The following is a 12,734-nucleotide window of genomic DNA, read 5'->3' as shown; positions in this document are numbered from 1 at the left end:
CACGCGTTATAAGAGGTGACCAGTCTTCAACCTGCCTGAATAGCTAAACCACTCACAGCCTCTCATTACCAAAAGATCCATCAGACCAGATTATGTGCTTTGGAAGACCACAAGCCGTTGCCTACAGATAGTACCTCAACCGCAGAAGAGAACATGCATCTACTGCATGAGGGAAGAGACAACAGTCCTTTCACATGAGAAATTTCTCTGGGCACCCTTTCAGATTATCAATACTCAGGGAATTCCTGTCACAGATGGGAAGTGCATGTGGTATATCCAGGCAGTCACTAGACATGGTAGCTATCATGACTGCAGATGCAACCACCACATAATAAAAGATGAATTGTTCCTCTTACGGGACAGGTGAGTATCTACTCATGCAACGTGTCCATCCTTACTTGTACAGCTCTCAAATGCTGCTGCTAAAGGTCAAAATATTTCAATACCATGATGCCAAACAATGGAACAGAATTCCTGCCTAAAAGTAAAAAGGAAAACAGTGCTAAATCTGCTTATATTTAATTTTCCTAGTTTAGAAAAGCACACCAGTGTACAAATATGTGTTCCATAAATTTTAATGCCTTTACTGCATATACTGCAGCAGTAGAAGCTGTATATGTATATGTAAAAGAAAAAAAAATTTATTTTCCCCAAAACCTTGATTGCCTTATAAATATAGTAAAAAATGAAGGCTACAGAAAGCGTATGACGCGCAGTCAGGCTGATGCAGAGCCACCTGCTGGGAGCACAGAGTCTTAAGAAGCAATGAAAACAACTTTCTGGATTCCACCGAGATGGACAGGATTTCTTGCTGTAAAGAGAGGTTTATTAGCAGCACCTCCCAGCTTCCCAAGCTGCAAGCAACATCTTCATTGTTTAGTTTGGAACGGAAAATATGGCCATGTACAACATCCTTATTCAGTATCATTTGATCTAGAAGAAAAGTGGAGTTTCAGACAGAAGCAAACAAAACAGCACATTCAAACCAGGCCTCCTCCATCAACAATTAATTTTGCTTACTTTAGTAGTTTATATACAGGTCATGAGTCCTATGAGATTAGAGAGAAAAAAAGATACCTGTGCACACATTTCTTCTGGTGAAGTGGTGCTAACAAACAAAACAGATTGGTCTAGTGTATAAACTGGAAACTTTTCCAGGGCATGTATTACTGCAGGTGCCAAATGAGAAGTCTGCCCATATCCTGCCTTTCCAACTAGTAAGAACCGTGGCCTGCAAGATGTTGGCTGGTAATAAGCATTTCTAGAACAGTAAGAAGAAAATAAGATTAAAAATGAAGTGATGAATAGGTACACAGATGTTACCTGCCAATCCCCAGCATGTCTGCTGTTTGTTTGACTGAGTTAAGTAACAGCTCTAAAATCACAGAGAGGGACTATCCAGCTAAATACACACAGGACAACTGGTCAGTAAGCTAATATAGGGGGGAGCAATAACTCTCAGCACACACCAATCTGGATCTCTTCACTGCCCGTACACACCAATTTTCAGTAGGTCTTGAGTTTAAGTAACTGTGAGATCTCTACAGCTGTCAAGTTTAGCTGAAATTTGGCTATAGTTATGGGAGATAGTGGGAAGGAAGGAGCAGAACTACATTTTTTTTCTAGAAATAATGCGGGCACTGAAACACATTAGCTGTATCTGAAGAAGCACACAATTGGATTGGTTAAATTACAGCAGTACACTAAATACATATAAGGTTTATATTTATTTTATTCAGTAATTCAAATTGCTTCATCTTTGAGTTGTCTATTAATTTCCTAGTATTTCCTTACTAGCATGAAACACGTTTGTGAAGAGCATTTGTTCTTTCCACTGTAATACTGTTGTACCTTTGCTGGCTGAAGTCAAAGATCCTACAGACCTAACCAAGCTCAAGCAGGTCAGAAGATTTTTCTGGACAGCACAGCAATAGAAATTGGGAAAAACAACTGACCCAACAGTGATGACAACAATCTGTTTTTCAACTGCTGTCACATATGTCATAATTTTAAAATGTTAAAAGATGAACATAAACTTAGTAGGTTAAAGGTACAAAAACCAGACATTATTTAAGTTTTTCTCACAGTGGTTTAACAAACCATTTCTCAATTTTGTTTCTGCTACATAGTTCACTACTGGTTAAAGAATCTTAAAAGGCAGAAGAGCAAAAGATGGCTACATAAATACATATAGGGGGTTTTTTTTGTTAAAAGGACAGACAGCACATTTCTTTGGTCTTGAGTCTTCCAAGGAATACCATGGATTAAATCAACATGCTCAAATAGTCTGTGGACCACTTCGACTTAGGAAAAGAGGGCTGAGCCGTTCCGTTTGATGGGTTAGGGCAGTGTACTCCATTAGAACATTAGTACCCAGCTGGATCTTCACATTTACTTCTTGCAAATATTAATCACCCCCCTCACACACACATTTTACTCCTTCATCCACCACCCCTCACACCAAAACTGTTTACAGACCCAGCCATCTTAAAAACATAAGCATAAAGGGGACAAAAATTTACCTGCTAAAATTGATGATTTTTTCCTTTTGTCCATCAGGCTTTTTATTTGTTGGTGTATCTTCAAAGATTGATGGTGTTTCCTCATCACTGTCAACAGCATCACTTCTTAAAATATCACTTAAACTGTCTGAAAGACAAAAGAGGTTTGTTAACTTTCCTGAATAGTCCGTATCTTGCTCTCACATTAATACAGCTTCTAAATCAGTCCTGGAAACCCCTTGTATTTCTTCATTTGAGGGCACATGCTGAATACTATTTTCTGATGAGTTCATCTTACCACAGATCTAAGGAGACTGCAGAAGTTTCTGCAAAGCTGTCCTACATACCATGATTTGCATAAGGTATATCTTTCTGTTGGTGAAAACTTGGGAGCTTTTTATCCTTAGAATAAAGATGATTAGGAACAACTTGTGTAGCTGCTGGACACCTGAAAAACCTAACAAGGCCACTTAGTTCTGGAGCAGGTTCCCCCACTGGAAGTGTGGGAATTAGTGAATGTGATAGCCACAGACTTCCACTTGTCTAGGACTAGTGAATCAGAATATACAGACCAACACATCTAAATTAAGTCTCCTCAAAGATTACCGAAGGAGGAGATAATGGCAAGCAGACAACAGAGAGGGATGCAATTACCAATCCCCTAGCTTCTCTGCTTTTATTTTGTTGGTGGATTTCTGCCTCTACCAATGCAAACCTATCTCCCAGCTCTACCAGGAGTAATACTGGTAGGGTATTGTCAAGGGATTAGCATACTAACTAATTATTCATGGATCTCCATTAATCAGGACTGGAGTGAGTTTATCAAATTTATTTGCTCTCACCTACTGACAGACTAAATCTGATCAGGGCTGATACAGTCAGTAGTGTGAGCTCACATATACAATGCAAGCCAAGCCCCAAAGTGAAACTACGAAGATGTTCTGATCTCACATGCAAGTGTAGAGTGATCCACAAACATTTAAATAAGAGACTATGGTTAAAAAATAATGATAGCTAAAACAGTATTTAGCTTAAACCACTTGTATTGTGGTCTCGATGTTCTTCAGACAGGAATTAGAAGCATCCATGTAAAATGCCTTTCTCCCTCCGTTTAAATATTTATTTTGAAAAAGGTGCCTCATACATTAAACCTTAAATCCATCTCTACAAATGATAAATGTGATGTTAGCGATTGCCAGAAACAGGGTACTCTAGTACAGAATGCAGAATTCTCTACTGCGTATTGCGAGTCATTCACAGCTCCAATCCAGCACTTCAGTTTAGAATCCAGAATAAAAACTATGCACAGTACTCCTGGAATAAAGGCATGCACATGCATACTATAAAATTCTACTGTTATTACAGCTGAGAGGTTTGTGTATGTTGATTTAACAAATCCAAAGTTTTTGCTCTGGCATAATTTTAAAGAAGTGGATGTTATTGTTATACCTTGCTGTTGGTCCTTCTTTAGCGCAAGCTCTGCAAGGGGAAATACTTTCTGCAAGGCTTGTAAAATTCTTGCTAGTGTGTTTTCAAACAGTGGTTTTGAAATAGGTGATAGTGCTCTCCCAGATGAAGCCACAGCCCTCTGTGAAGCTGGAAGAGTCTTCCGCATAGCCATGACAAAATCCTTTGCTGTTATTTTAATAGAAGTGACATCTAACTGCAGTTTCTGATTACTTTTGTATATCTGAGGATAGCGGCGGCGCAAAGCACAGAGGGCAGCTTCAGCACATAAGGATTTAATATCAGCACCACAGTATCCTAATAAACAAAACAAGAATCAAATGTTACGTCAGTCTCAGGCAACACAGAAGTCAAGGCCGAGGTTTCAGAAGTGCAACACTGAAAGACTTTGTACAGAGCCAAAATTTTGCAGGTTAAGAGAGAATTTAAAGTTACTGCACTGCAGAGAAGTTTTGTTATGTGGCTCAGAGCCCAATATCTGCACTTATGAAGCAGCCTCCTGATCAAAACTTTGCTCCTGAGGATGCCCCAAACCCATTCAGTGTTCTGGGAGACAAATTAAAAGAAAAGAAGCGTCTAACTTTGCTCCCAAGGCGTGCCAGCTGCCTCACTGCCTCGCACTGCAGCAAGGCACAAGAGCTCGGGTACTGCCTGCTACAAGCCCAGATTCCTTAGGACTCAGTCACATGCAGTAACTCACTTTGTTTTCAAACTCACCAACACATTTTTCAGCTAGCTCTTCAAGAAATGTGGCTGATGGCTTAGGGGTCCAGTCTCGTGTGTGAATCTTTAAAATCTCTTTTCTAGCCTGCAAACAAAATGGTTGCATTCTAGTTTGTCCTTTCTCGCAAAAAAACCCCAGCCATCGCAAAACACAAACCCCCTCACATTAATAAAAATACTTATCTGCTAGAATTCTAAGTATTTTAAAGTTCCATTAATATGCTCTCTTCTTTTTCAAGGAGGAAATTTAATAATTCTCAATTTGTTACATTAAACTCTTTCTGGGGGCCTGCAGTGAAATAAAATGCATTTATAGCTTCCATAAAAAGTAAGTTTCCTCAAGTATGAGACCTAATGATCCTGAGGGGAAAAAAGTGTCGTAAAAACCCTATCTGCAAACAGATTTTTCATCAAAGAAAATTATTGCAAATTTAGCAAAATTCCATGGTGACAGTCTCATTAGTTCATAAGATTTGCTTTTCTGCAAGTTCATTCAAGGAAAACAGACGTAGCACTACGTTCCAAATTGCCACAATTACTACAAAGAAGAACAATAATTATGATTCAAACTACTCTCCCTGATCCAGAAAAACATCAAACGTTGCCTATCTTCATCTCTGATCTTAACAAGACTTTAAGTATTTCCTGGTACATGGATTAATAATGGCAGATTTCTAGAATTCTTCCACAGTAGGGAATATGTTTCAGGGCACCTCATCTCCTGTTCCTGAAAACCAATAAAAACTGGAGACAAATGTTTGTGTTAAATACACTGCTCAGTGCACTTTTACTAGCCTTCAATCCAATAAGCGTTTTATCCTTTTTCCAAAAAGCGCTAATAAAAGAAAAATAAATATCTGTGATAGCCACGGAAAAACCTCAAACACAGGGTTCCAGTTTTGCACACTGTCTTCCCCCGCTGATATTTTTTGGTTGCTATATACCTATTTTTTCATTGCTTGGCTACTGCCATTGAACTAGAAGCTTCCCAAGCTCTGCACCTGGACAAAGATGTGGAGTACACTGCACAACTCCCTGTTAATAAGTACCAGTAAGAATGTCAGATCCCAAAATAGTTACAAGGATCTCCCAGGATACCCAGCCTGGGAATAATCCAACACAGGTACGTCCATTGTCCATTCATAAACCAAGAACTGAGACCAAGAGCACTTCAGGGTGAATGTGCCTAAGTGGATTCAATCACTAAGCAAGCATGAACCACTTTGGGAAAGAAAAATTTTAATTTGCTCCAGCACCAGCCTCGATAAAAGTTTTTGTCAGCAAAAAGGAATTTGTGTGTGCATACCATTTTTAAGATGAGATAGCAGCTATTTATAGTTAATTCAGACACTCATTCTTTCTTAAACATTTCAGGGACTAGCAGCATCCCATTTTCTTGGCTGATCACAATGAAACCAAAACTAATCATAGAACTAACTACTTGTTGAAATAATCTTAATCATATATATTCAGTACCAGATCTGCCCTCCACAATACAATGCTGTCTCCCCCGATATTCCTCTTCTGCCCAAGTTGTACGATTCCAATTTCAACTTTAACTTCCCAGTTATACTGCATTGTTAAGTGGCTTTGTTATAAAGATGGACGTTGCCACATTAGCATTAAGGTTGAGTTTAAGTTCTGACCTCTTTATCCGGCAAGCTGAAGAGGAACTCTCGATCAAAGCGTCCGGGTCTTCGTAAAGCAGGATCTATAGAATCTAGTCTGTTGGTGGCTCCAATCACCACAATCTCTCCTCTGCTGTCTAAGCCATCCAGAAGTGCCAGAAGTGTTGATACAATAGAGCTAACAGAAAAATAACATTTTTGTTCACTGGTTTAGTACATTCCACATGATCTCCTCCAACGATCACTCAAAAAGGACAAGCTTTTATTGATGAGATGCTGATCAGCATTTTGAGACTAAAAAAATAGATAAGGTAATACAAGCCTTGTGCTGAAATCGAGCTTAGTGAATTTTTTTTCAATTACTGTTTAAAATAATCTGAAATTAGTAGAACTGAATTACTAGCTTTCAGGACAAATGAATGTGTCACATAAATAGGTTGTGGCCTTCTTTTCACAAAGATCAAGCAGCTTCTATATAAATACAAAAAATGTACTACCTGTGAATTTGGTCTTGCTTACTGGACCGCACAGGAGCAAGTCCGTCTATCTCATCAAAGAAAATAATTGAAGGTCGCATCTGGTAGGCCTAGAATGAAAACACAGGAATATTGACATAAGCAAAACAGCACTATTTTAAAGAGAAAATGCATGAAAACCATTATGGTTGGAAAGTCACTGGACTAGATTTCTCAGACTAGCATCAGGGATCTCCACTAACTGAGCTCATGAGTAAGCAGCACGAGTACCAAGACAGCAGCCTATGTCAGCCCACTGGGACTGGGTGACAGGAAACAAATCGTACCAGTAGTTTTTACAGCTATTTGGCAGCCACTGGGAACAGAGCCGGGACTTAATTCAGTTACAGGTTCTGGAAAAAAGCTTCATTATGAATTTAAATGACCATGCTTTCAGCCTGCATCTGTTTCCCTCTGATCTAAAGCCACCATCTCTTCCCTCTTGCAGCCTTTTTTGTTGCCTTTTTTTTTTTTTTGGGGGGGGGGGGGGGGGGGAGTTGCTTTGTGAGGTTTTCTTGTTTGTTTTATTAATATTTCCCAATACATCTCAAGATTTCAAGCCCCTAAAAAGCCCACTGACAAACACATTTCAGTGCAAGGAACTGACAAAGCATGAAAAGGATTGAATTCTTCTTAAAAATATTGACCATGGAAAATCAGTTACGGCTCGGGCAGAACACTTCAACCTTACCTGATCAAATAATAAACGAAGCTGTCGTTCAGATTCCCCCACCCATTTACTCAGGCAGTCGGCACCTTTTCTCATAAAAAAGGCTATTCTCCTGCCACCTTGGCTACATTCATTAGCAAGTGCACGAGCAACCAGTGTCTTTCCAGTCCCTGGTGGACCATAGAATAGACATCCTCTGCAATTAAAAAGAAAAAAGATTCACATAAGAAAAAATCATCATGGAAAAGTACGACTTACAACCCCCATCCCTAAAACACACAACTCTCCTCTCCTAACCAAAACACTTAATGTATAAGATAGCAGTAACAGATGGAAGTTTTGTGTTCCTTCATAATTCAACAAGGCAGTAGATGAAATTAATAAAGAGGATAATGGAGATGTAAAAAACCTTGAGAAAAAGATCGTAGTGTCCCAGAGGACACTTCCAAAACTGCTGACAAACTAACAGGAGTGGTCACAGCACAGTGGAGCCAAACCAGAACAAACTTCAGCGCAAAATCTGAGACTGGACTAACTTATGAATCATCAGTTCATTCTTCAATGACGCACTGCATATTCATTCTTGTTTTCACAAAAGGCAAGATTTGACAGTAAAGCATTTCATTGTCCCTTAAAAATCTTTAAGTTACTCCACTTGGTCTCCCAGACCATCCATTGCTGATGATAAACAAGGAGAAAGTCTAAAGCTGGGGGGGTTATTCTGCATTTCCAGATAAATATAGCCATCAACTGGAAAAGGCAACACACTGCTCTTTCAAAAAGAATTTCAATGAATAGAGAAGCAAAACACTGAAAGATTTTCTTTTTGTTATTTGTAATACTTTTAAAGTTACTCAAAGCAAAGAATTTGAAGTCTTATTTCAATATACCCTGATTTCCTTCCTGCTTATAAACTAATCAAGTTGGCTTGTACATATAACTCAGAACAAAAACACCCCAACCTCACCTTTTAAAGGCAAGGCACTTTTAAAGTGTATTCTCGCCACACAGTAAACCTTTGAACCTACGTACATTCTGGATTCTATCCATTTTTAGAAATTACTTTTTACTACTTCTAAAAAAACCCATCAACACTGCTGAAAGCATAGAAACATATTGATACTTCAGTTGACTATTCTCCTGAAAATGGGTGAATTAGAATTTATAGTTTTAAACAATGTCTGTTACCTTGGAGGCTGGATTTTGAATTGCTCAAAGACTTCTGGGTAAAGCAGTGGGAAAAGGACCATCTCTTTTAAAGCTGAAATGTGGTCAGAAAGACCACCCACGCCATCAAATCGCACCTAAAGATAAATTCAACAGAACACATTTTATATGTTAAAGAAAGCTGCAACCTTGATAAGGTTCCATCAGAAATTATGTGTCAGCACAAAGGAGATGTTCTGGGCAATTTTCACATCGCTTGAGAGAAAACTGTAAAACAAGGAGGTTGTATACAGCACATAATCGACCGCTTTCATAAACACTGGAAACATCTCACTGACACAATGAACTAAAAATACTTACTGAACAATCTATTTGCATTGGATCAACATCAGCCAGACTTGCTCCAATTTTCATTCGATCCTTGTGAATTCCCTGTAGCTCATCTTTCCGAAAGTTTAGTGGAAGACACCTGATTTGGATTAAGGAGAAAGAGAAAGGCGCTTTCTAACTTAATATGCAGCTAGAGGTTTTTTGCTTTTATAATGAAGGCAAGTGAATGCAGAAGACGTAATAAATGAGCATAAACTTCCTAAATAGTTAAATATTCGTTCAAATTGTTTTACATTTCATGTCCATGAGTAAATAAAGGAAAATGGTCACTCTGGACATCTGAGTTGATTATTTTAACAAATCTTAGTGCTTATGAATATCCATGCCAGTCAACACAGCACATATATGAATGCAAGCTTAGAACAAGTTATTCTGTATGTGGAGACTGTGAACTGTCCCTGGTTTGTGTGACGGAAGAACGCCCAAAACATACTGACATGTTTCAAAGATTTTTTGCTTCTACATTCAAAAAGTTACAGCCCAAGGAGATACTTATTTCAGTGTGGATTAACATTATAAAGGCTGCCCACCACTGCTGGTCCTTCCCAAGGACTTTGGGATGTGTGTGCCAGAAGTCACACGTCTGTAAGACATCTGGCTGAAAACCTATTTGTGAGATTGTTGTTCAAATAATTTTTCTAGAGCATTTTTAAAGTAGCAAAACCTCCGTCATTTCCTCTATTTATAACATTTTCTGTTATGGTGGGTTTTTTTCCTGAATAAACTACTGTAAAGCACAGAGGCAGTACAATTTTTACATGAAAAATTACATAAAAGTGTTCCCCCCCACAATCCCGCCTAAAAATCAAATTTGCTTATCAAAAATAAATTATAAAAATCCTATTTTAGAGAGTCCAATTGCAGTTGCCAGTACCAAGAGATATGATTAAATATTGCTGCAATTTAGAAACTGTACAAGATGAAGAGGTAACTTCACAGTTAGGCAGATGCAAGTAGATTCCTCCCTCCCCTATTCTCCAATTACATTAACCTTCTTAAATCTCTGTTATGGCTGCGCTTCCTATGCCTCTCAAAATGCTCTTCATCATCAGATGAGGATGATGAAGATGTGGAATCACTGTTGTGGACTGCGTGTCTCCGTCTGCAAACATTTAAACAAACAAACAAAAAATCAAAGTACACACTAAGTAATACCACAATTTAAGTGAATTCTATCTATCTTAGAATTTACTTTCAGATCTGTTGTTTCCAGATCACTGTTCTCTTTATAAACCTGATCTCAAAGTACATGATTTTCCCTGTGACAGCAAAATTTAATTTTTCTTAGGAAGCTAAAATGATTAACCATTTTGCAAAGAATTTTCACAAAACAAGTTTCTCATTTTGTCCAATCTCTCTCTCTCTCTCTCTCTCACACACACACACATATATATCGAGTTTCACTAGCATTACATATCTACTCTGTGAAACATAAACCTTTTTAACTTATTTAAAAATTTGGCTTCAAAAACCCTTCCTCCTAAAACAGTCTGCTTTCAAGGACGCTAAACAAAGTGCTCATATCTATCAAGAGATGGCATTCTCCATGCTCTAAATGCTTACAGGATGCAAAACCCCTTTGTCGTTACTATTGCAATTTATAATTTATAATTTCATTTCTCATTTTTCTTGTTTAAGCATAGTCTCATACAGAAACATTAGCTGATTCCAAAGAGAAACCAGAATCAATATTTGAGTGATTTAAAAAACATCCACTAACGCTTCCATACAGGCTCTCCCTCTAACTAAACTATCTTCAGTTTTGAGAAAATAATGTGTCCTTCAAGATTAAATAGTAAGATTTTCACAGGTAAATTCTGGCTTCAATTCCAGAACAAAAGAATTTCAGTTACACAATCTCAGCCACAACCTCCATAATCACCTTATCAGTGACCACAAATACTGCATTTAAAAAAAAAAAAAATCTAATGGCTAATGAAAAGTATAGTCTCCCCCCCAATATTTGTTGTCTTTATACCCTCAGACTACCACAACAATAATCATACTATTGATCTGTAATTACCACCAATCCGAAAACCCTTGAAAGCATTAATCAGTATCAATAGTGCTGTCAGTCACATTAAATAAGAACTGCCAATAACCATACACCAACCTGTTAGTTCCTTTGCAGCAAGAGCCTTGTGGCTGAGCACTTCGAAATGAATATCTCTGTCTGACAGGTGAAGACCGACCCGGAAAATATATCTTACGTTGTCTTGGTTCTGTTGAAAGCAAAGTATTTATAATAACATTACAAACAAGTTTAAGAGAAAGCAGGATAGTGAAAGATGCAGAAAATGTGATGTGTTTCACCCATCTCTAATTTCAGAGGAAGTTTCAAGTGATTTGGGAGGGGATTTTTTTTTTTAATCAGTACACAGAAGAAGTGAAAAAACACACACCTGGTTTTTAAGGAGAACTGAAAACCGCAGCAGTAAGATTATCAAAAGTGTGTTTAATGCTTTCAAGGATACTTAAGTCATTGTTTTAACTGAAAAACAACAAGTATGGCAAATGGCAAAGAAATGTAATGTGCACAGGATACATGCATTTAATAAAATTTACTTGCAGAATGAAGGTAAGAAATGTAAATAGAAGTCAAGTGTGCATATTTTCATTCAAAAAAATATCTCACTTATATGCAAGAAATTAGCTCTTAAGAGATACTATGCATATAACCTACTTTCCAATGGAGCCTGATAGCGCTCAACAGTTTTCCTCTGTCGAAAGTCATAACGCTTTCGAGTTTCTTCACCATCATCATCTTTCTCTTCACTTTCTTCTGACGAAACTATAGTACATCAACATAACATTGCACTGTTTAAGTACTGTTGCAAATTATATTAAGTTCAAAATTTACTACACAGATACCTACAGGTTTTACTATTACTTTCACAATAGATCTGAAACCCTGCAAAATCTTGAGACCGATTTATGCATGACGCATTCCAGAAATTACAAAACACAGAGGAGCACACATATATTGTTCTGTCCTCGCTGAACTTGCTGGGTGACTTCTCATCAGTCTTAGTAACAACAATTCTGTCATCTTGCTTAGGTAAGATGCAGCTCCTATGAAAACCACTATTTCAGAAAGACATTTCTTCTTCTTTTGAGAGAGTGTTGCAAGGAAATGCTTTTAATACTCTATAGTGGTAAGTCTAAGCATGGTAATCTAGCTCCAAGTCCTAGCTCTGCCACAGATTACATGAGCAATATTGGGCGAATCACAGGTTTGAACTTCCCCAATCAGAAAATAATGTCAAATGCATACAGTTTATGCCACTAGCTTCTGTAAAGTAACTTGAAGTTTTTCCATGAAATTTGGTAAAAATGAAAAAAACAGAGAATATAATTATCTAGCAGGTTCTTAATAGTTCCCTCACATTAATAGCTGGACACTGGGTAAAGAATGTACATGCTCTGTTCACCTAACTGCTCACTAAAATTAAGTACATTTTATTCCTTGGAAAGCACTACCCTTTTTTTTCTTGCCCCCAAAGGGTCTCACTGCTTTCTGAATGCAAGATAAGTTACACAAGATAAATACACAGCACATGGAAAAGTGAAAAATTATTTTGGCATCACTACCATCCCCAGTCCTTGGTACTCCAATGCTTCTGTCACAAAGCCATGGATTCCTCTGTTTTTCTACTCTGCTAGTCTGTCCCCT

At 37.9% G+C, this 12,734-nt stretch overlaps 1 protein-coding gene across 2 annotated transcripts in view; it reads right to left on the bottom strand.

The window, feature by feature from the left end:
- Nucleotides 1-12,734, bottom strand: part of ATAD2 (ATPase family AAA domain containing 2) — a 41,506-nt gene that overhangs the window by 12,654 nt on the left and 16,118 nt on the right. The window contains exons 7-18 of one of the 2 annotated variants that reach the window (XM_064442130.1): nt 11,745-11,852; nt 11,175-11,283; nt 10,053-10,163; nt 9,032-9,140; nt 8,693-8,808; nt 7,526-7,700; nt 6,817-6,905; nt 6,338-6,497; nt 4,686-4,776; nt 3,951-4,265; nt 2,523-2,649; nt 1,078-1,261 (exon numbers count right to left, since the gene is read on the bottom strand). In XM_064442130.1, coding sequence (XP_064298200.1) covers nt 1,078-1,261; nt 2,523-2,649; nt 3,951-4,265; nt 4,686-4,776; nt 6,338-6,497; nt 6,817-6,905; nt 7,526-7,700; nt 8,693-8,808; nt 9,032-9,140; nt 10,053-10,163; nt 11,175-11,283; nt 11,745-11,852 — 1,694 coding nt within the window. The remainder of the gene's footprint in view (nt 1-1,077; nt 1,262-2,522; nt 2,650-3,950; nt 4,266-4,685; nt 4,777-6,337; nt 6,498-6,816; nt 6,906-7,525; nt 7,701-8,692; nt 8,809-9,031; nt 9,141-10,052; nt 10,164-11,174; nt 11,284-11,744; nt 11,853-12,734) is intronic. The other variant, XM_064442131.1, reaches the window with a different exon arrangement.

This window comes from Phalacrocorax carbo, chromosome 2 (assembly GCF_963921805.1).
Source record: "Phalacrocorax carbo chromosome 2, bPhaCar2.1, whole genome shotgun sequence".
NCBI lineage: Eukaryota > Metazoa > Chordata > Aves > Suliformes > Phalacrocoracidae > Phalacrocorax > Phalacrocorax carbo.
Note: the sequence above shows the minus strand (reverse complement) of the source record. Positions and strands in the feature narration are given on the sequence as shown.